This window comes from Ammodytes marinus, assembly GCF_949987685.1.
Source record: "Ammodytes marinus genome assembly, chromosome: 20".
In the NCBI taxonomy this organism is placed as follows: domain Eukaryota; kingdom Metazoa; phylum Chordata; class Actinopteri; order Uranoscopiformes; family Ammodytidae; genus Ammodytes; species Ammodytes marinus.
The window spans coordinates 22,529,058-22,551,070 of NC_137224.1; the positions used below are offsets into that span (position 1 = coordinate 22,529,058).

At 41.1% G+C, this 22,013-nt stretch overlaps 1 protein-coding gene across 1 annotated transcript in view; it reads right to left on the minus strand.

Moving 5' to 3' along the window:
* Positions 1–564: 564 nt before the first annotated feature.
* rbfox3a (RNA binding fox-1 homolog 3a) overlaps positions 565–22,013 on the minus strand; it is a gene marked incomplete at its 3' end in the record, with an annotated part of 327,028 nt that continues 305,579 nt past the window's right edge. Inside the window, exons 9-13 of the mRNA XM_080048488.1 lie at positions 14,289–14,421; positions 12,334–12,373; positions 12,121–12,185; positions 3,970–4,048; positions 565–609 (exon numbers count right to left, since the gene is read on the minus strand). Of these exons, the coding sequence (XP_079904614.1) occupies positions 565–609; positions 3,970–4,048; positions 12,121–12,185; positions 12,334–12,373; positions 14,289–14,421 (362 nt within the window). The remainder of the gene's footprint in view (positions 610–3,969; positions 4,049–12,120; positions 12,186–12,333; positions 12,374–14,288; positions 14,422–22,013) is intronic.

Sequence of the window (22,013 nt, forward strand, 5' to 3'; positions counted from 1 at the left end):
GCAACCATTTACTTAATAAATCCAATCTGAAATTGGTTGCTCAAAGTGGAATTGCTGTACATTAGTGTTCCTAATGCGTACAGGGGAAGTGACTAATTGAAACAATAAAGGGAAGGAAATTGGATGGGATTTAAAAAAGCAGCACAAAAGGCCAACGCACAGGAGCTGAGCCGCAGACCAAATAACATAAAGAGGAAAAGAGTGAGCATGGGGAAACTAAAAGTTTCTCTTTCAACTCGTTCCACACTTTGACTATTGTCGTCTTTTTTTCTACTCAGACATGTCGATGCCAATACATTCAAATCAACACAGAGTAACAAAATGTTATTTTCTTAAAAAGAATACATTACATACAGTTAATGACAATGTTTACAATCTGTACATTGAGAATGTTTTTCTTGCCTTTTCAGGTTCACATTTGCCACCTTGAAAAATTGTGTTTTATTGTTTTTCCGTGAAGAATGTGAAGATGGATTATGAATGAATTAAGTGATTTCATTTGCTGTTGTTTTTTAAATGTTTTGTGGGGAAGAAAAAGGGGGGGGGGGGGTGTCTCCCTCTTTTCTAGTAGGGAGTGAAGCGACTGCACCCTCCTCTGTAAAGGCTAGCCTGCAACATCAAAGATGAAAAAAGCTCCAATCAGTATTCAATGTAAGACCTTTTGTTTTTAATACTTATATATATATATTAAAATTAACTTCTCTCTTTCTTCCAAAGAAAAGTTCCTCCCTTTTACCACTTGTCTCTCGTTGAATTTGAGGTTTTTGTGTTCGCAAGGCAGTTTGACAAATTAGTGAGGTAAAATAATGTGATTGTGTGTGCAGTGATCACTGTGTACATGTGCATGTATTTAGGATTTAGAATCTCAAAAAAGTTAGACACATCACAGGCTAGATTAGATGTTTAGCCCAAGCTTCTTCTGAACAAAGACAGAAATACCTTTCAACACCTTTCAGACAGTGTGATAATATGCGGATGACACCTTACTACCTTACTACCCCTTGGCTGCTAGCGAGGAATCAAGTGTGTCAAACGTGTGTCATCTACAGTATGAACAAGCTCTCCAGTAAAACTAAATAATAACTATATACACTTGTGTCCATAATGTTGAAAGAAAACTTAAGGACCACGTCCTCAACTGTAAATACAATTGATCAAACAGATTAGCAATGATAGCAATTCTAATTCATTCTGTATAGCTAAATAGTGACTTGGAGGCTCGTTAAGGTTGGTCTGTTCAGTCTGCAAACCTCACATGACAATAAGGCCCAATGTAAACTTTTGAAAAATTCTCACTTTTCATTATATCAATGATAACCAACAAAAACGATGCAGCACAACCAAAACATTGTCTTCTCTATTCAACACTCTCTATTCTTGTTTATGGCGCTTTTTTTACATGAACTTACATGTAAAAAATATTTTACTAATGCAACTAAACTGCTGACAGTTTGGTAGGAGATTCAAGTGTGTTATACTAGTAGCGGTGTTGCCAACTTGGTGACTTTGTTTAGCAACTTTCCATACACCTCAAGTCAAAAGTGACTGGAGACAAATCTAGCAAATGTTTTTCTCTTGTAATTTTGGGGAATTATAGTGTGTAACAGAGCTTTGCAAAAGCGTCAAAGATATCCTTTTCCGTGGTTCACATTACAACCTCATGAGAGCTAAACACAGCGAGCATACTGCATTTTATATTATACAGTATATTAATTTAGCTCTCTTTCAGAATTGCATATTAAGTAAATTCGTTGATAACGTCACCTACCTCCTTCTAGGAGGGCCAAAAGCTACTTTCCTTACAGAGGAGTTGGCAATACTGGTAGCCTTGAGCCTCTAGCCTCAAGCACAGCTGAAGACTGGGCCATAAAAAAAGCTCTGGGAACTCAGTTATTTTTCATTTTCAACTGGAAGTGACTTCACTTCAGGCAATTTATCAGATTTTGTGGAGAGCTCCCCCTGGGGCCCATGAAATAGGCCTACTTTATAGAGCTTTTTGAACATGTAATCCCCAACACCTGTAAACAGACTGAGGTGTTAAATGAGTGGAGTCCCAAGTAATGTCAGCCATAGATCATGGTTATGCCAAATAAACTATGGTGAAGGTTTTGTTTTCACTAGGTAACCAACACACCTGGCTTATGTTTAGGGAAAGACCATGGTTACGGGTTAGTAAACGAGGCCCAAGTATTAATTCTAGGTCGGTGATGCGACATGCAATCCAGTCTCATGCGTGGAGGTCACCAGCTGACCAGGGGTTTTCCATGTAAATCCTGAGTTGCGATCGGTACAAAATGGACGCTTGAGACTGACGGTAGCACTGCCTGTTAATATGCAGCTACCTCATTCAATTCAACAGCCGCTTTATGGCACAGGGCTGCAAAAAACCAACTCACTGACTTGAATGGCCTAGTCCTACCCACAAAGTCAGCATCCAGACGTTTAAAGTTTTCCACAAGAGTATAGTCCACACCCAGTCCACAATATCTTATCCTGTACACAGTCAGCCATACAAACCAGTGTTTGCCTAAGCTCACATGAACCGGAAGAAGAACAAATAAGAAAGATCACAATTTTTCTCCACACAAGACACAAGGATTCTGTAGCTTTTAAAACTGTTGTTTATCCAGAACAATTGTGGGCTCGATAACTCACCTAACCTCTGTATATGTATCAGTCTAATCATTATTACTTAGCTCTGATGAATCGTTGTCTCTTTACATTTTGTTCGGGGGATACAGTTCAGAACGTATACAAAAGTACGAGATGAACTGATTGAGTGTTGTTGTTTTTTTATAATTGACAATCAGTAATCAAACATAGTAGTTAGAAGTTTGGATATTGGAGGAGGAGTGGAAAAAGGGAGGAGTCATTTTTTTGAAAAAAGAGAAGAACTTGTATAGAGTCATAAGAAGATAGAAACACAGGCCACTGCTTCAATTAAGTAAATGAAGAGGAAATAATTGGTCGCAATTAATGAAGGCTTTTAGCTAGCAGCTGCACTATAAGGGGAGGAAGGGGGGCCGGGGGGGTTGTTTGGGGAACACATGGTGGGAGGGTTTCCCATACTCCCATCACCACAAGCACGTAAGTATCCAGCCTCAGCTATCTGCTATGGGGGGCCAAGATGCTGCACCAATGCTGCAACAGCCATTTTGCTACCACTTTAATTCTGCCTCTCCTCCTAATTTCTCTTCTTCTGTTCTCTCTCTCTCTACTTTAATCTCCTACAGCACTTCCAGGCGTGTACATGGTTGTTGATCTTTGGAGGAAGTCCCTATACCCCACACCCAACCAAAGAAAACAAATGGTACTTTTTATTTTTTTTCTCCCCCCATCTTCTGGGGTGTGCTTTTAGTTTTTTTGGTCTTTAGAAAGTTTTTTTTTTGTTTTTCATCTTTGATGTTAGCTGCAAACGCTAGCTAAAAACTGACATTAACCATTCGACTTTCTCCCCCCCCCCCCGTGCAACATTTTTTGAAGAGACAGTTTCCCCCATGGAGAGGAATTTTCTCAGTCTCGATTTGGATTTTCAAGCAAGCAAGTGGCTTTCACTTCAGGCCAATGAAATTGAATGGGGAGTTTGAGAGTAAGGCAAGGTCCCTTTTTCATTTACCGAAGTGGCTCACATTAAACATTAAAACGGGGTCTCTCTCAGAGGGAAACACAACTCACATGGAACAAAGAAATGAAGGGTGCAAATCTGCCCTATGAGTTGAACATCTTTACAGGCTATGTATATATCAAATAAGCTTTTCATCAAATTATTTTATTGGAGTTATTCATTTACTGTGAGAAGTACATTTAGTCTCTAGTTCATATGAATAGCAATCAGTAGACCTTTGTGGTGTAAAATGCTTCTCCTAAGAAGTTAAACATCCATGTGTCCAGGTGCTGTGTAATACACTATGACATCAAAGATAACAGTGTGACATTAAGTAGCTATAAGGAAAAGGAAAACGGACTCACCATAGTGCCCACACTGTATGTGGCTGCAGGACCAATCGTATGGTGATATGGGTCTGCGGTTGCATAGACTCTGCCGTAACTATATCAAAACAGACACAAGCAGATTTTTACTATCACAAATGGGCGGCAGTGGCGAAGTGGGTAGGGAGATCGCCTCTGGAGTGCAGGGTCGGAGGTTCGATCCCCCGTCTCCCCGCCACATGTCGAAGTGTCCCTGAGCAAGACACTGAACCCCGAATTGCTCCCGATGGTTCAGAGAGCGCCTTGCATGGCAGCTACTGCCATCAGGTGTATGAGTGTGTGTATGAATGGGTGAATGTGGTAAGATATGTAAAGCGCTTTGGGGCTGAGAAAATCGGCTAGAAAGCGCTATATAAGTCAAGTCCATTTACCATTTACAACACAGTAACGGACATACTAAAAACATTTCTAAGGCAAGGCAAGTTTATTTATATAGCACAATTCAGACACAAGGCCACTCAAAGTGCTTTACAGGGGCAAGATTAGAATACATAAAACACATTATAAAACATTTAAAAGCGATTAAAAGAAGCAAATAAAAATAAAAAAAAAATAAAAACATGAAAACTGGATTTAATAAAAGAAGCAAATAGAATGAAAATTGCAGGTTAAAATGGAAACAAAAAAGTCTTCAGACTCGATTTAAAAGAACTGAGAGTTGCAGCACACCTCAAGTTCTCTGGGAGTTTGTTCCAGATTGTTGGTGCATAAAAACTAAAAGCTGCTTCTCCTCGTTTAGTCCTAACTCTAGGGACTGTAAGTAGACCTGTCCCAGACGACCTAAGGGCTCTGGACGGTTCATAACTTATCAGCATATCAGTAATGTATTTTGGCCCTAAACCATTTAGTGCTTTATAAACCAACATCAGTATTTTGAAATCAATTCTTTGAGTGACTGGAAGCCAGTGTAAAGACCTCAGAACTGGGGTAATGTGATCCACTTTTTTGGTCCTAGTGAGGACTCGAGCAGCAGCGTTCTGAATTAGCTGAAGCTGTCTGATAGATTTTTTTGGAAGGCCAGCAAGGACACTGTTACAGTAGTCAAGTCTACTAAAGATAAATGCATGGACAAGTTTTTCTAAGTCTTGCTGAGACATAAGCCCTTTAATTCTTGATATGTTTTTTAGGTGGTAGTAGGCTGATTTATTAATTGATTTTATGTGTTTCTTGAAATTCAAGTCGGAGTCTACAACAACACCAAGATTTCTGGCTTGGGGTGTGGCTTCTAACATAACGGATGTAAGCTGTGCGCTGACTTTTAATTGTTCATCTTTGGCACCAAAGACAATTACTTCAGTTTTATCGTTGTTTAATTGAAGGAAATTTTGGCACATCCAATCATTGATTTGTTCAATGCACTTACTCAGTGCCTGTATCGGACTGTAGTCTCCTGGTGATATGGTTATGTAAATTTGTGTGTCGTCTGCATAATTATGGTAGCATAATTTGTTCTTATTCATAATCTGAGCTAGTGGGAGCATATAGATGTTAAATAGAAGAGGGCCAAGAATGGAACCTTGGGGGACCCCGCATTCAATATTTGTCCGCTCAGATGTGAAATTGCCTATTGACACATAGTAGTCTCTATCCTTTAAGTAGGATTCAAACCAGCTTAGTACAGTTCCAGAAAGTCCAACCCAGTTTGCTAGTCGATCTAGTAATATGCTGTGGTCAACTGTGTCAAAAGCGGATCTACATAAGCTTCTGCAAGATGTTTCCAGAAAATAGATTGCACCTAAACACAGTCCATTGATGTATTGCATAGTCAGGACCTGCATTGATCAGGCATGACAGTAACCCTCCATGGTACTGTGCACAATATTTTAATGGGCTTCAGATCAATCCTCACTCAGACAAGAGAGATGAGATGAGACCCCTGTACTTTTGTAAAGCGTCCTTAGGTTTCTTGAGTAGCGCTATAATAAAACAAAGTTATGACTGATATTATTATTATTACCAACATCATTTAGCACTACCTACACCTGTGATAAGCCACACCCCCTTAAACCAGCAGTTCAATTCAGGACCAATCAGAGCAGACAGGCTTAGGCTTAAAGAGACAAACTACAATATTGAACATCAAAATCAAAACTAGTATAATATCTGACCCACATTTTATTTTCTCCACTTCCGATAGTGGGAACACATGTTATCCTGCAGTTAACCTAACATGTTCTGCAGCTTTGGAGGAGGCTTAAGAGGAGGCCGCAGTTTCACAATCAGGATGACATTTTGACTTATTCTCCAAACATAAAACTATATGGATTATTTGAATATGTACAAATCAAAGGGAGGAGGAGGGGGGGGGGGGGGGTAATCAGTTGGGAAGGACTGTTAATTGTTTCTCCCCTTTCCTCAACCCCCAACCACCGGACATAAACTTTGTGTATGCTTGGCTTTGATTGGATAGATTTGATAATTGATAGGGGGTTGCCAACCAACCTGCAATGAGTATGCATGAAACACATAAGGCATCGGGGCTGTCGATTTTAACTGGGGTCCGGCCAGAGAGATCTATAATAATTTCCCCCCTCTCACTCACGGCTGAGGACGGAGCCATAGGATGGAAATGCAATCGATGGTCTCCCTATAAATGTACCTAGTAAAGGTGAGGGTGTGTGATTGCAATGATTTGTTTTATCCGTTTCGATTTATGAAGAAAACGGGACAAGTATTTTATCATTCAGGATGATGGGGGGAAAGGATCGCGATAAAAGTGTGACGTCAGCCAGAGTGGAAGAAGAGAGGGAAAAAGAAGGAAAAGAAATGGGCAGTGATAACAGTAGTAGAAAAATGACAATGAAACCCCATTATTTTAGGGAGGGTAAACAGAGAGAAGGCATAGGACCAAGAGGGAAATGATGGTTTGAAAAAGGGTTGTGCTGGAAAAGCGTTACGGTAAATATGTTGTGATGTTCATTTTCGTGATATGTGTATCGTTTTCCAGCTCTGAAAAAACAATATTATTAAATAAATATAATAAATAAATATGGGCTTTCAGTCAAGTAAAAAATGGCCGGGCCAATCAGAGCATGTGTTTTGACCTAACGTTCGTCCCTTATAGTGGAAGGCAGCTTCTGATTGGTTCGTGTAGCCGTTAGTCTAGCCTTGTCAGACCAGCCATATCTCACAAGTTTATTCATCAATTCAACAACGTCTACATGAACCAATCAGGGGCTGAATTCTACCAGCGGACGCAAAGTGGGGAGTGCCCAGTCTGACTGGAGGCTTGTGTCCCCCCCTAACACTGAGAAAAGATGCCCAATCTGCAGTAGAAAATGCATTTGCATTCAATTAATATGCAATGTATTCGCTGTCTCCTGTTATTTTCAGGTCATATTAAACTGATTTACGTTTGCCTAGAAAAACTATATTAATTTTTTAGAAACTATCGTGTCTCAGAATTGTGAAAAAATCTTGGGGAAGGCTTTTTTTGGACCCCGTCCCCATGTCTAAACCATGGTTTCGCCCCTGCCTCAACCTATACCTCTGTGCTCTCCTACTTACTGCCATCTCCCCCCTGCATCTCTCTCTGTCTCCCTCCCAAGGCTTATTCCCACTCTATTCACCAGCACTGGCTTGGAACTAATCCCCCTCCCTCAACGCCCCTCTGTTTTCTCATCCATCCATCCATCCCTCCTTCCATCCCTCCTTCTCTGATGCCACAAGACCACTTTATTTACATTTCTCTCTCACTGTCTTGTCTGTTTATTTGGTAAAGGAGGAAAGCCAGTGTAGGTCTGGAGGGCAAAGATAGGAGGCTTCAGTATACACTACGTGTTAGAGTATGTGTTACAGAGGAAGGCCTAAGGGAAGGATGGAGTGGAGTCAACATGGAAGGGAGGTAGTGTGTAAAGTGCGCAGTTATTCTCGGCTGCAAATAATAATAATTTTCAACAGCGATTATTTTTTTTATTTTTTTTATGCGTTTATGCTAGCAATAGAGGACTTGGTACAGAGCTTGTTTGCGAATACAGAAGCACTGCAGGTAGCACAGGAACCAAGATAACTACTGTAATATGATTAAGCCAATAAACGGAATATAGAAAATAAGAATATTATATAAAAACGACACTCTGGACTGACCTCCTACTTTAAGAAAACAAAACAGTAATTTTGTGTTTTTTGGTAACAATTATGGAGCATATACAGCCCCGGAAAAAAATAAGAGACCACTCCAAATGTTCAGTGTCTTTTGTTTTACTCTTTAGAGGCATATGTTTGAGTAGAATGAACATTTAGATTTAATTATATAAACTACTGACATTTCTACTAAATTCACAATAAAAATATTGTCATTAAAGAGCATTTTCAAAAAGTAATGTAGAGATAAAGATTTAAGAAAAATCATTTTTTCCGGAGCTGTATAACGTATATTCCTCTTGGTTATCTCATAAAGAAGAAAATCTATTCCAGAGGCAAGTCTTATTTTTCTGTTACTTTATTTTGTGCTGTTTCTCCTTTGCGTGCATGCACAGTCTGATCCGTGAAGTGTGTACTAACATTTGTTGATACTAAAAAAGCAATTTTGCAATTGAAAAATAAGGCAAACACCAGGAAATATGAAAAAAGAAAAAAAAATTTTTTGGGAATGACTGTTTATACGAAAACATTCCATTGATGGAAGAAGACTCAGTATATGCACATGAAAATTATTTTCTATAGTGTGAGAAGTCTCCTGCATTAAACTACAGTCAAAATAATTATCCGTCCTCACAGATATGTATTTACATAAAGGAGAGAAGATAAAAGCCTTCACTGTTCCCTTAATTGAGTCTTTGCTTTGACATGCTGTCATGGACCACGCTCATCAAGGCAGCTGTGCTATTTAATACCTATTATGTAAATTACACAAGGCAGTGGTCGTCTGTATCAGTATTATTTAAGGGGAAGGAATTCTTCTGGGAATTCGCAAATATTTTGAGTTAGTAATCCAAAAAATAAATGTTACTTCCTTACAAACTCTCTCTCTCACACACACTCACACACACACACACACACACACACACACACACACACACACACACACACACACACACACACACACACACACACACACACACACACACAGGCTACACACAAGTTCAAATCTGCTGCATAAAATCATAGGATGTGATGATGTGAGAGTGCTACTTGCAGCTTGTTTCTGTATATGGTCGTGCTATTTCTTCAAAATGTTGCACATTTGTTTCTTCAGTTGCTGTGCATCGAGGCCTCAATTGGTCTACAGAAACTAACTCCAGGTATTAGATTGTTTTTCTCATCCCATAATGCATAGCGCAACCGGGCTACGGGAGCACATTACTCAGTGCTTCCTGTAGTTGAGTCCGATCACAATCCCACCTAAAGTGAACCCTACCAGAGTTGGTTTGTACGCGTACTGAGACCTCCTCTTTTTTTGCATTTTGTGCGATTTAATAAAAAAATAAGTCAGTTGCGCGCCTGGAGGTATTGGGTCGCGGGGGAACAGTCTAATATAAATTGACGTCAGGATCGCCGTCCATGCGCATGCTCATGTCGGCTCATTAATATCTGTACCGTGCCCAATCACACCCACTGTGCTAGAGCAGAGGAACCCTGCTTTCCAAATCACATACTTTTTCATCTTACTACACTACATACTAAAGTACTTAAGAGTTTTAGGGCCACGGGAGAGAAAAAAAAACAGATAAGGAAGATTTTTCTTTCATTATGTCGAGAAATGTCAAGAATAAAGGCGTATACTGCAAAATGAGATTGGAGTTAGTGGGGCATCTGGGTATTTTTGGCACACTGCAATTGACATGCATGTATTTGGACATCCTAAATCTTTTTCTGGCATACTAAATAGTAGGGAAGTATGGGGATTGGAACGCAGGGGAAGTGTACCGTGCTGGAGTACGGAGCGGAGCCCTCACACTGGTCAACTGACTAGACTTTAGGGAGGCAAACGTACTTGGGACACGGTACAGATGGCCTATAGTGTGAGTGCGCCCTTAAGTCTCCCAGTTCTCCCCAGCCCATCCTCTCTGTACAGACCTCTCTTATCCCAACAATAAATACAATTCCTCCCTCTCCTCTGTTAGTGCACCCTGACTGCCTGGAGAATCAGGATAGCTTGAAAAATAGAATGAGAGAGACACAGTATGAAAGATGACGGAGAGAGAGAGTATGCAGAGGGATATTCTGCACACATATACTGGGAGGGGACTGCAAATAAAAGTGAGAGTAAGAAATGTGGAACGCCTGAGAGAGAGAGAGAGAGGTAATGAAATAAGTCTTGTAGAGAGACGTGCCCCCTCACCTGCTCCACTCTTTTCCCCCCTGCGCTCTGTTCATAATTCTTGTTGCGTGCGCCTCGTAGCCTCTGATAAATCTTACATTATCACAGGTCTACAGGCTCCTGCTGGGGCCGTTTCTTATCGGGGCCTGACATGCTCAATCTCCCCCTAAGATTAGCTCCCCCAAGCACCTTCTCTCTCTCTCACACACACACACACACACACACACACACACACACACACACACACACACACACACGCACACACGCACACGCACACGCACACACACACACACACACACACACCCAGAGAGCAGTAGTAGTGAGTACTTGCAAACACACACACACACACACACACACACACACACACACGCATTTTCCTATAGGCACAACTCACTTTTGTTATAGCTGGGGATTCAGGGGTCAGAGGTGGAGGTGGGACAGTGAGCTCAAAGGGGATCCACACATTTGAATGATGACTCAACATTGATCTATTCTGATATCATCACCAAAAACAAGAACAATGCACGTGCCCTGTTTGCTCCTGTTGACAGGCTGACAGACCCCGCTGTGTCAGTAGCGTCTGAACATCTCTCCACGAGAGACTGCAATGAATTTGCCAAACTTCAGAACATTAGATTAGATTGGATTAGACAAGCTGTCACTTTGATGTCTTCCAGTCAGGATTTCGACAACCCCACAGCACTGGTTAAGGTCCTCAATGACATCCACTTAAACACAGACAGTGGCAAAAGTTCGGTCTCCTTTTTACTGGATCTCAGTGCTGCTTTCGACACAGTTGACCACACCATATAACTAGACCGACTTGCAAACTGGGTGGGACTTTCTGGAACTGTGCTAAACTGGTTTGAATCCTACTTAAAGGACAGAGACTACGTACGATGTGTCTATAGGCAATTTCACATTTTGCATGCGGGGTCCCCCAAGGTTCTATTCTTGGGCCTCTCCTGTTTTCTACATGCTCCCGCTAGCTCAGATTATGAATAAGAACAAATTATGCTACCATAATTATGCAGACGACACACACACTTACATAACCATATCACCAGGAGACTATAGTCAGATACAAGCACTGAGTAAGTGCATTGAACAAATCACTGATTGGATGTGCTGACATTTTCTAAACGACTGAACTGAAGTAATAATTCGGTGCCAAAGATGAACAGTTAAAAGTCAGCGTCCAGCTTAAATCTCTTATGTTAGAAAACCACACACCAGGCACCATTGCTTCTTGCCCTACGTCACCACGTCTATAGGTGTGCGGGTTTGGGATTTGGAGCGTAGGATACCTGTATCTGATTGTTTGTGAATATTTTCAACCGAACAAATTTGTAGACAACAATCTGCCAAATCCTTCAGCAACATTCTTTTAAATGTCCGTTGTGCGCAGTGACATATTGGGTCGCGGCCGGGAATGTTCTATTGACGTCAGGATCGCTGTCTATGCGCATGCACATGTCGACTCATTAGCATTTGTACTGTGTAAATTGCGCTTGATACATCTCCATGTAGCACTTACATGTGGCACATTGTAGTTTGGTTTACTTGAAGCTATAGTACTTGCGGGATTCTTGTTGTTCTGAGTTTGTATCGTCATGGTTGAATGCACTTAATGGAAGTCGCTTTGGATAAAAGCGTCAGCTAAATAAAATGTAATGTAATGTAATGCCAGAGCACACCTCTCCCAACTGGGCTAGAGCAGAGGAAGTATACCGTGCTTGAGTACTGTACGGAGCACTCACACTCACACTGGTCAAACGTACTAGACTTTAAGGGGGCAAAGGTACTTGTACACGGTACAGATGGCCTGGTGTGAGTGCGCCCTAAAGGAAAGAGGCAGTGGACCATACCTGTCACTGTATGCGGCTGCAGTAGTACCAGCGGGCTGGGCATATCTGTACGCTGCATACCCTCCCTGTGGGGAGACAGAGGAATGCAATTATATCGCTGTTACTAAAAGTGCAAATTCAACAACTGGCTTTAGGTTAAAACATTGGATCAAAATGCTCAGCACCACATTCTTTTCTTGATGGAACATAATGAATGACTAGATTTGGACTTACATATATTTCTGCCCCATAAAAGCCATCCTGGTAGACCACACTGTTGACAGAGGATACCACACATTAAAACATTTTCTTAAGCTCTGATTCTCTTTGCAGAATAATGTTGGCTTTAATTTTGACAGAAGTTTCAGCAATTCCTGCTACTTTTCTTAAGGCTGAAAAGGAACCATACCATTTGGAAGCAAAAGGCTGTAGCACTTTTTGGAGGAGAATTGTTCACAAATAACATGAATAGAAAAAAAAAGTTTGGGCTCTGAATAAAAGGAGATGAGTGTATTGATGTATTGTGCAGAAAAAAAACATTCTCTGCTTGTGTTGCCCTTCTCCTGGTATCAAACCCCCAAAACAGAATCATTCAACGCAGCATTAAGGACCTGTGTGCCATAGTTTTGTATGCATCCATGCTGGCTTCACACATTGATATTTGGTTCTGAACTGCTGCTTGGTGTTTTGGGACATACTCCCACAGACTATATATCAAGCGCTAAAGCCCCCTGTGTGCACTGCCTGTGAGACCCCCTTGCCATCCCATCTTGAGCGACCATTAACATTGATTGAATTTCTTTGGGTATTGTACGATTGTCCACACACACACAGGTCCCAGCAGATGCTTGTCAACCATATGGGAGGCAGTTGATGAAATTTACATGATGAGGTGTCTCACAGTTACAGGGATAAACAAACCATACATTCTCCCTAATGGCTATAAGAAAAAAACAGCTGCAACTCAATGCTACCGCAAACAGCGCCATTGATTTTCTTTCAATATCAGTTTACTTTTCAAAATATACAACATTACAAGTGGTTTTTAATTGATAAAAGAGAATCCACTCGGTGTATTCCCACCACACTACAGTAAATCATTCAGCAGCTCCAATGTTGTCAAACTTCACCACTCATCCGTTATTATTCTCTCAGTTTCTCTCGCTTTTCATCAGAATTTCTTATTCTTCTTCTCATTCTTTCCTTCACCACCAACTCACACTTTCTCTTTTTCAGACATCTATTATTTTTCTCTGTCTCCCACTTTCACATTCACCAATGCCTTGTTTCTATTGAGCGCCACGGTTTGCTTCGGCACGGTACGGTTTGGTATGGTATAGTAACCCCTGGATCTGGCTTGTGTTTCCAATGCCAAAGCACCCTTACTTGATATGCCAGCTTTATGCCAGACAGCGATAACAGTATAGCTCGCCAATAAATTAAATGAAGAAGAAAAACGCCACATACTAAACAGAGAGCTGCACGCCAACATTTGTCTCAAACACAAGACTCTTCACTCTTGTGGAGGCGACTACACACAGCGGTTTATCTTAAACACGGGAAATGACTATTCCGTCAACCAATCAAGGGACTGCAGTGTGTAGCTCCACCCTTCTGGGACGGTTTGGTGCCCCAACGAAAGGGTGACTGAAATAGGTATGGCACGTTACGCTTATTTTGGTTCCCTTCCCCAACAGTGACAGTGGAAATGCAAATAAATGTGTGTCGTACCGTACCAACCGCACCGCTCAGTGAAAATGAAAGCTCAGCTATTTGGCCCCTCTGAGGTTGGCCCATTGGTGCGTGCAGGTCAGCTCATAGAATGACACATTTGGAAAAGAAACTGACGATTTGCGGCCATACTGATATCAAAAAGAATTGTTTCTGCTCAGCCATTTTTGTTTTGTACTCGCCATTCTCCTGTTTCTGCATGTGTGTATATATATTTGTGCATGAATGAATGTGTGTGTGTGTGTGTGTGTGTGTGTGTGTGTGTGTGTGTGTGTGTGTTATGACTTCTGTCTGAGGAACGATGTGAATTGATTTTTGCAGTAGGCTAGGGTGTTCAGTCTTGGGGATCTGTCATACACGCTGTATTGTTTAAGTTGGCTGTATGTTAAGAACAGGAATGTGTGTGTGCGTGTGTGTGTGTGTGTGTGTGTGTGTGTGTGTGTGTGCATCTAACTCACGCTCCATAGGCAGGGATAGGTGGAGGAGGAGGTGCAGCACGGAAGGTGTTGTAGACGGCCCGGCCCCTCCCTCTCAAATGGGCCCCTCTGTAGGCCACGGCTGCCCCTGTGCTGGGGTAGGGAAACCCTGTTACTGAGAGAGGAGACAAGAAGCACAACAGGTTTCATTTCTTGCCATTAAGTCACTTTTGAAAACACCTTAAAAAAATATGTCCGCTATACCATCGAAAATGTGTGAGTCCATCTCTCAATATTTCAAATCTTCCCTACCCTTTCTGTGGCTTTGGATAACACACACAATGTTGAATACAATCATTATTAGGTTGGCAAATGAGATCGTTGTCAATTCAAAAAAAGGATAATATCAGCAGAATGATTTCTTTAAGTAGATTTTAATATTTGATACTAGTATACTGATGTGGATTTGAAAGATGATGGTGCATAACCATGGTTTTAGATGCTCTCTCCCCCTATATATATATTTTTTTTTCTTTTTCGTTAAAGTAGCTCTCAACTCTTACGTCACATTAACATACATTGAAGAGCATTTGACAAAAAATAACATTCTATAAAGTGATAGAGACAAGGTTATCATTCCCAAGGAATGTGTCCTAAATGAAAAGATTACTGTATATGCTGATTCAAACAAAAGTATACCTCCAGGCTAAATAAAACATCCACAATGCATTCACATCCACACAACCAGCAAATTCCTGTGACATCACACAAGAAGAACAACTGCAAAGGATAGAAAGTAGATCTCTAGAGTATGGAGGGATACTGTAGGTAGGATGGAGAGAAGAGGAGAGAGAGAGAAAGAGAGAGAGAAGGATGGGGAGAAAAAGAGGGAGAGCTTTTTAATTTTAATTTTTTATAACACTTTATTTACATAATTTTAGTTTAACCAATAAAATCCTGTGCAAAGATTAAAACATTGTTCTCAACAGAGCAAATAAAACCACCATAGCAGCAGAGAGAGAGAGAGAGAGAGAGAGAGAGAGAGAGAGAGAGAGAGAGAGAGAGAGAGAGAAGGAGAGAGAGAAATATAGAGAGCTGTGCTGGCAGTGACAGAGGCACAGAGGTTCAGCTCGTTGTTTGGCACCAGGGACACAAAGCAGATGGCCTGTGTTGTTTGGAGAGGCAGACTCAGCCACTTCTTATGGGCCATGCTTCATCATGCATGCACACATCAACACAAACACACACACACACACACACACACACACACACACACACACACACACACACACACACACACACACACACACACACACACACACGAGGGTCACCCTTACAGGCCCAGGGTGGCATGGGGATTTGAAGGGAGCTGTTTTTACCTTCACACACTCACACACACGCACACACACACACACACACACACACACACACACACACACACACACACACACACACACACACACACACACACACACACACACACACACACACACACACACACACACACACACACACACACACACACACACACACACCACAGTATGACCTGGCACCCGGGGCCAACTAATCAACTATAACGGTCTGTTTACACGGAACTTCCATCCCTGCTTAATTATCTCATAATGGTTGAAAGCATCATATAAAGATACTGGTGTTTTAGAGATGAAGGTGCAGAAATAAGAGAGTGGAAACATGAACTTATTTTCTCTATTTCTAAAGGTAGGATATGAGTATGCTGCTGCAAGTATGCAAAATGTAAGTGTACTAAAGTACAGAAGAGTTTTATGGCCACAGGAGAGAAATTATGTCGAGAAATGTCAAGAACAAAGAGGAATACTCCAAAATGCTATTGGAGTTAGTGGGGCATGTATGTATTTTCAGCATACTACAACGGGCATGTATTGGGACATCCTAAATCCCAAGCGTGTTTATCTTCTGTCTATAATCTGCTAACACTAGTTATCTGCCAATAATACATGCCTTTATACCAGACTACTTGAACCTTTATTAAACAATATAGTCAGGACACTGGATACATATTAGACAGTATATGTGAAGGTGTCTTCACTGTGGCGACCTGTTAGGGCTGTGCAGTGAATCACATGGATGTCTTTAAAAGATGTCCTGTTAAAAAGTCCAGATCTACTTTATCCCCCTGGCCAGCCCATTCACACCCGGGATATGGATGATTACACTAATACTGTCTACAGCAGCAGAGCAAAGCACAACACACGCTACCGGTGTTAAAGTGGCTGGCAGACAGAAGCACTCTGTATCCCTCTCCTCTTCCATCCATCCATCTCTCTCTCTCTCTCTGTCTCTCCCTCTGTCTCTCTCTCTCCTCTCTCTCTCTGTCTGTCTACTGTTAGAGATGCACCGATCCACTATGTTTCAGTACCATCTGATTCAGATATCTGGGTTTTGGATACCGATACTGTCCGATATCATAATTATTCTACATTTATTTGTTGGTGGTGATGTTATGTGTAAGCCAGTTAGCCACTCAGCAATTCTAATTTAAAAGTGCAGTCAGGTTTATCTGACCTGCTTTGAAGAACATCAGAACTCAGCTTTTTAATTGGTCAATTCTTTTGAACGTGTGCCATATCACATATGGTCGAAAAAATAAAATGTACTTTAATAGTTAGCATTAATATGCCACAAAGCTAACTCATTGTACAACATTGGCCATATTAGTCTCAGCAAAAGATGAATTTCCCCGCTCCAAGTAGCTTCACCTTTCCTCTTTCTTAATATCAGACATCCATCTATTCATTTCCTCCTGTGTGTGTGTGTGTGTGTGTGTGTGTGTGTGTGTGTGTGCGTGCACTGCATGAGTTCATATGCATATGAGTGAGCATGAGGACATGTGAGTGTGCCTTATTGTTGGTGGTTGTGACGTATATGAATGTGCTCTGATGATGAGCTATGGCTTGTGCACGCTACAGTGCTGCTGTAATAACCCATGAATCATGGCAGGGCCCTCTGCTCTGACAGCAAGCAAGACCATAAAACAAACAAACAACAACAGACACTCATACACACACACACAAGCATAAAGAATAATACTACACAGTGTGCACTCTGGATCCAAACACACACACACACACACACACACACACACACACACACACACACACACACACACACACACACACACACACACACACACACACATCTTAGCTGCTAATGTGGGGGAGCGACGTAGGAGGATTAGTGGGGAATGTTAGATGGAGGCGCTTACACTGAAAACTAAAGTTCCATAAAACTTAAAGACCTCCGTGTGTGTTATAATGGTTGATGTGATGCATTGTGCTGTGAATCGATCCTTTGACAATCACAACATTTACATGCTATATTAGGACAGTATGATCTTTAGATATGAGTGAGAATAGCTAACTTCACATGTACCGCACTGTCACAATGAGCTGTATTCAGTGAAGGAAGGAGCCTGTTCACGTACAGCTCTTAATGTAGGTTAAGCTAAATAAAACTTTACATTTTGAAGGGCCTTTACAGAAATGGTTTTCCATAAAGATCACACTTCAGATTTGAGTGAATTACAAACGTCATATCTGATGAATCTGCCTGGGATAACTCTTTCACATAAGCAATAACTAGGCAAGAATCTTTGTTTTGTCAAATATTGGCACACCCCTACCATCCCTTGATTCACTATACCACAAACGGACACTACGCAGAGCACAGAAAATCATCTCCGACCCCACTCACCCTGCACACTATGCCTTCCAGCTACTGCCCTCTGGGAGGCGTTACAGGAACATTGCCTTACGAACAACCCGGTTCAAAAACAGTTTCATCCCAACTGCAATAAACTTTCTGAACTCTGAACGCTGAGCATGGCCCTTATGTATTGTGTAGTGTGTATGTCTGTATGTACATCTGATACTGATAACAAATTCCACCAGCCTGGCTGTGTGGTCATTAAAAAGAATCAATCAATCAATCAACAATAGAATCTTTAAATACATCACCAATCTGCTGCTCTCAAAGTCACTCCATTCAAACCTGGTCAGATGAATGCTACTGTGACTCTCAATGGGAAAACTCAATTCAGTCAGGTACCTATATAAAAACACATGTTTTATAATGTTTGATTTTCATCATATTAACTATGATACGGTCTATAAATTGGATAACATTTGTGAGGGGGATAGGCATTACATTTTCTTTGCTTCATTTTCAAAAGGGGTCGGTTAATAAAGTCTTACCTTATGTTGCTGCCGCGCTATAAAAATGCCAGGCACCATGGCTACAGTCATATTACCGCACGTAAACCTCACGACAAATCACTGCTTGCCTTTTAAAACAGGCCAGATTGATTGAGTTAGTAAAAAGGCGGGGTCAATAGCTGACAGTAATCTCGCCCCGGCCTTGAACCAATGATGGCGCTCCGATATGACAAAGCCCCGACTTGATCTAATGTCGCCCCCTTTCCAACTTGCAAATTTTTCAGCATATGTTAAAAGGGGCCCGAGCCGCTTGTCTTATTACTTCCTCGCCGGCATTTTGCATTTTAATCTTATTTGTTGTGTTCCGGAGAACTGCTCTGTGCCAAGCTCTGCACGCACACACACACACACACACACACACACACACACACACACACACACACACACACACACACACACACACACACACACACACACACACACACACACACGCAAGCACACACAAACGCACACACACTTTTTGTCCTGCTTTGCATATACAGTCTAGGACACAGTCAATCAATCAGTATTACATTTCCCTCATTGTCCTTCATGCCCATGCAGCCTAGTTTACTCACCCAAACACCCCCACCCGACACACACACACACACACACACACACACACACACACACACACACACACACACACACACACACACACACACACACACACACACACACACACACACACACACACACACACACACACACACACACACACACACACACACACACACACTGACACACACACCTATTTCTCTGTATGTGACGCGCACACAATGCACATAGGACGAGGCTATATTATGTATTATGCAAACTCTGATCAAAAAACATAAGGCAAGTCTGGTCTCCATTCTCATCCCAGTTAATCCCCAGGACCAAGCTGTGTCTTTGCATATGTGTGTTATGACGATAAACTGCTGGAACTACAGTATTTATTCTGTACCTGACCAGCCGTTAAGGAAGGCGAGATAGGCCTTTATTTCTGATGTCATGTATTATGGGTATATGTATGGAAATAAGTTAGCCTTTCTCTCCTCTTGATTCGTTCCAAATATGCCAAACGTACACCAAAAGACTTGGCTCATGCAAATATGGAAGTTAAATGACGTGAACACTGTCAACAGCCAATGGGTGCGCTCTGTCCAGCAGCAAACACGACGCAGGAGGAGCGGCATTAGTCGTGACCTGTTTTTACATGGTCAAGATTAGAGTCCACCCAGTTCTATTTTACATGCTAAAATATACCTTTTTATTTGACTGAAATCACTTTTTATACCCGCAGGATTGGAAATAATCTTCATCTCAAAAGGAATCAAGTTGTAGTCTTCACACATGAGACCACCTGTTTTTGCAAAATCTCAGTCTGTGACCAAAAACTCAGAACTAATGTCTAATCAAGTGTGAGTTGATTGTCTGTAGATGTGAGAGGCCCTGTGTTCCGAATATCTCTTTTTTCTATTCTACATACTACATCCGACAATAAAAATAATCTAGTTAGGATGCAGTAGGCATACTATTGGGACATACTTTTACTTATTTATTTCATCATAACATTGCGCCTTGATCTTGCCTCTTGCTTCTATATCCGTCGCATCCCTGTTTGTTTTTATATGGAGGTTCCGTCGATGTGACGTCACTTCAGGTTCGCACTGGATTATGGGTCAGAATTGCCCAAATACAATGCAGTTTTCAACACTAAAAATCTTGACCAGATGTAGTAGACATCTGGGTCTTTCTAACCATCCTACATCTGGCAACACGAATCGGGACATACTAAATCTTTTTTCTACCATACTAAATAGTAAAAAGTATGCCATTCAGAACGCAGGGTGAGTGTCAGACTTGAGTCTAAAGGCATTATTATGTCATTTTAAAATTGTTACAGCAAAAGTAAAAAGCTTCATGCAGTGAGGACATTCCTAACCATTCAGAGGAGCATAGGCATGGCCCCTCTCTGGGATCTTTTATTATGAAATATCTACAGGTAAGTGTTGAGATTAATTACAAACGGCCCCAACACGCATAAAGGCAACGTTAATGGATTTATATGAATCCAACCCTGCAGTCTCCTAGAAATGACATTTACATAGTGGTCTTTTGAAAGAGCAATATGTGGTAAAAAGGAACGTAATGCTGCCTGGATTAGTTCATTTTATTCATATAATGAGGAAAATTTTTAATGAATGCATTTGGCAAGTCAAAAAGGTAATACTTTATTTATCTGCAAATAGTTCAGTGAATTTAGTTTTTCTATGTGGCAATGAAAACACAATTCAAACTGGTTATATCTAGGGACTCAGAGCACTTCTGTTCAATTTGGGAGCAAAATATGGTAGGATAAAAAAAAAATCCTGATAATATAATACTAATCTTAATTGGCTATTATTTGAGCTCCAGCTTTTATCTTATATCACTCATATTGGTGTTGAAGCGTGTGTCTATGAGAGTGGATTGGAGCGTGAATGTACCAGCTATGCCTACACTCTTCCATGTGTACCTACATACACACATTCATGAGCGTGTGTGTGTGTGTGTGTGTGTGTATATGGAGGTCATCCGTCATTCTTTCTGAATGGGATTTGCGCACAATAAACCTGTAGCCGAGGCTCCGGCAATGGAGATGGAGTGCACTGTCAGCCCGGCACCACAATTTATGGCGGCCGATTCAGCTGATAGGTGCTGCCAACCGCCGTCTGATAAAAGGCTGATTAATCGCCCTTACATCGCGCTTTACATCCGCCTCAAACTAGATTAAATGCACTCATAATTATTCCAGGGGAGAGAAAAAAGAAATCCCAATCCCCAAGCACTTTTACATCGAATTTTTCATTTTTTTCATACATTCATCATAGGAGGCGCGCCAGAATATAAACTGCACTGTGTGTGTATGTATGGGGGAATGAATGCCAGTATAGACATGAGCCACAAGAAATATACTCCTATAATGAGAAGTGGATACGAACACTGCCTCTGCACTGATCTGCCTTTCACTATATTTATATTTATATTGTAATCTTAAATCTGACCATATATATAAATATATATTTATATATATTTATATTTTATTTAAATCTGAATCGTTAACTGACTGATATTGCACCATTTCTACCATCTCTTGAACTGTTGTTGTGTATTTGTTTTGTAAATTTGTAATACTGTTTACTTAAGACTATTTTTAATGTTTTTAGTGAATGTTGTACTTGGAGAGCAAATGGTTGCCGAAGTCAAATTCCTTGTTTGTTTACTCAAACCTGGCCAATAAAGTTGAATAAATGCACAGGGGGAAACAAGAATACAGGAATTGCAGATTTTTACTTGGCCTTGTAGTTTTTCCCTCTTCTCCATTTTTTAATCCCTCTATCCCTTCTCCTGTGAGCAATGGGTTTGGCATATGGTGTGGTTTAGGTTTGGCAAACTTTAGTGTTTGTATTTTAAAAGCAACTCCACACATCCTGTTAATGGCCAAGACAGACTCTGCTTCAGTGTGTGTGTGTGTGTGTGTGTTTTCAAACGCTTTCTACGGTGCATTTAC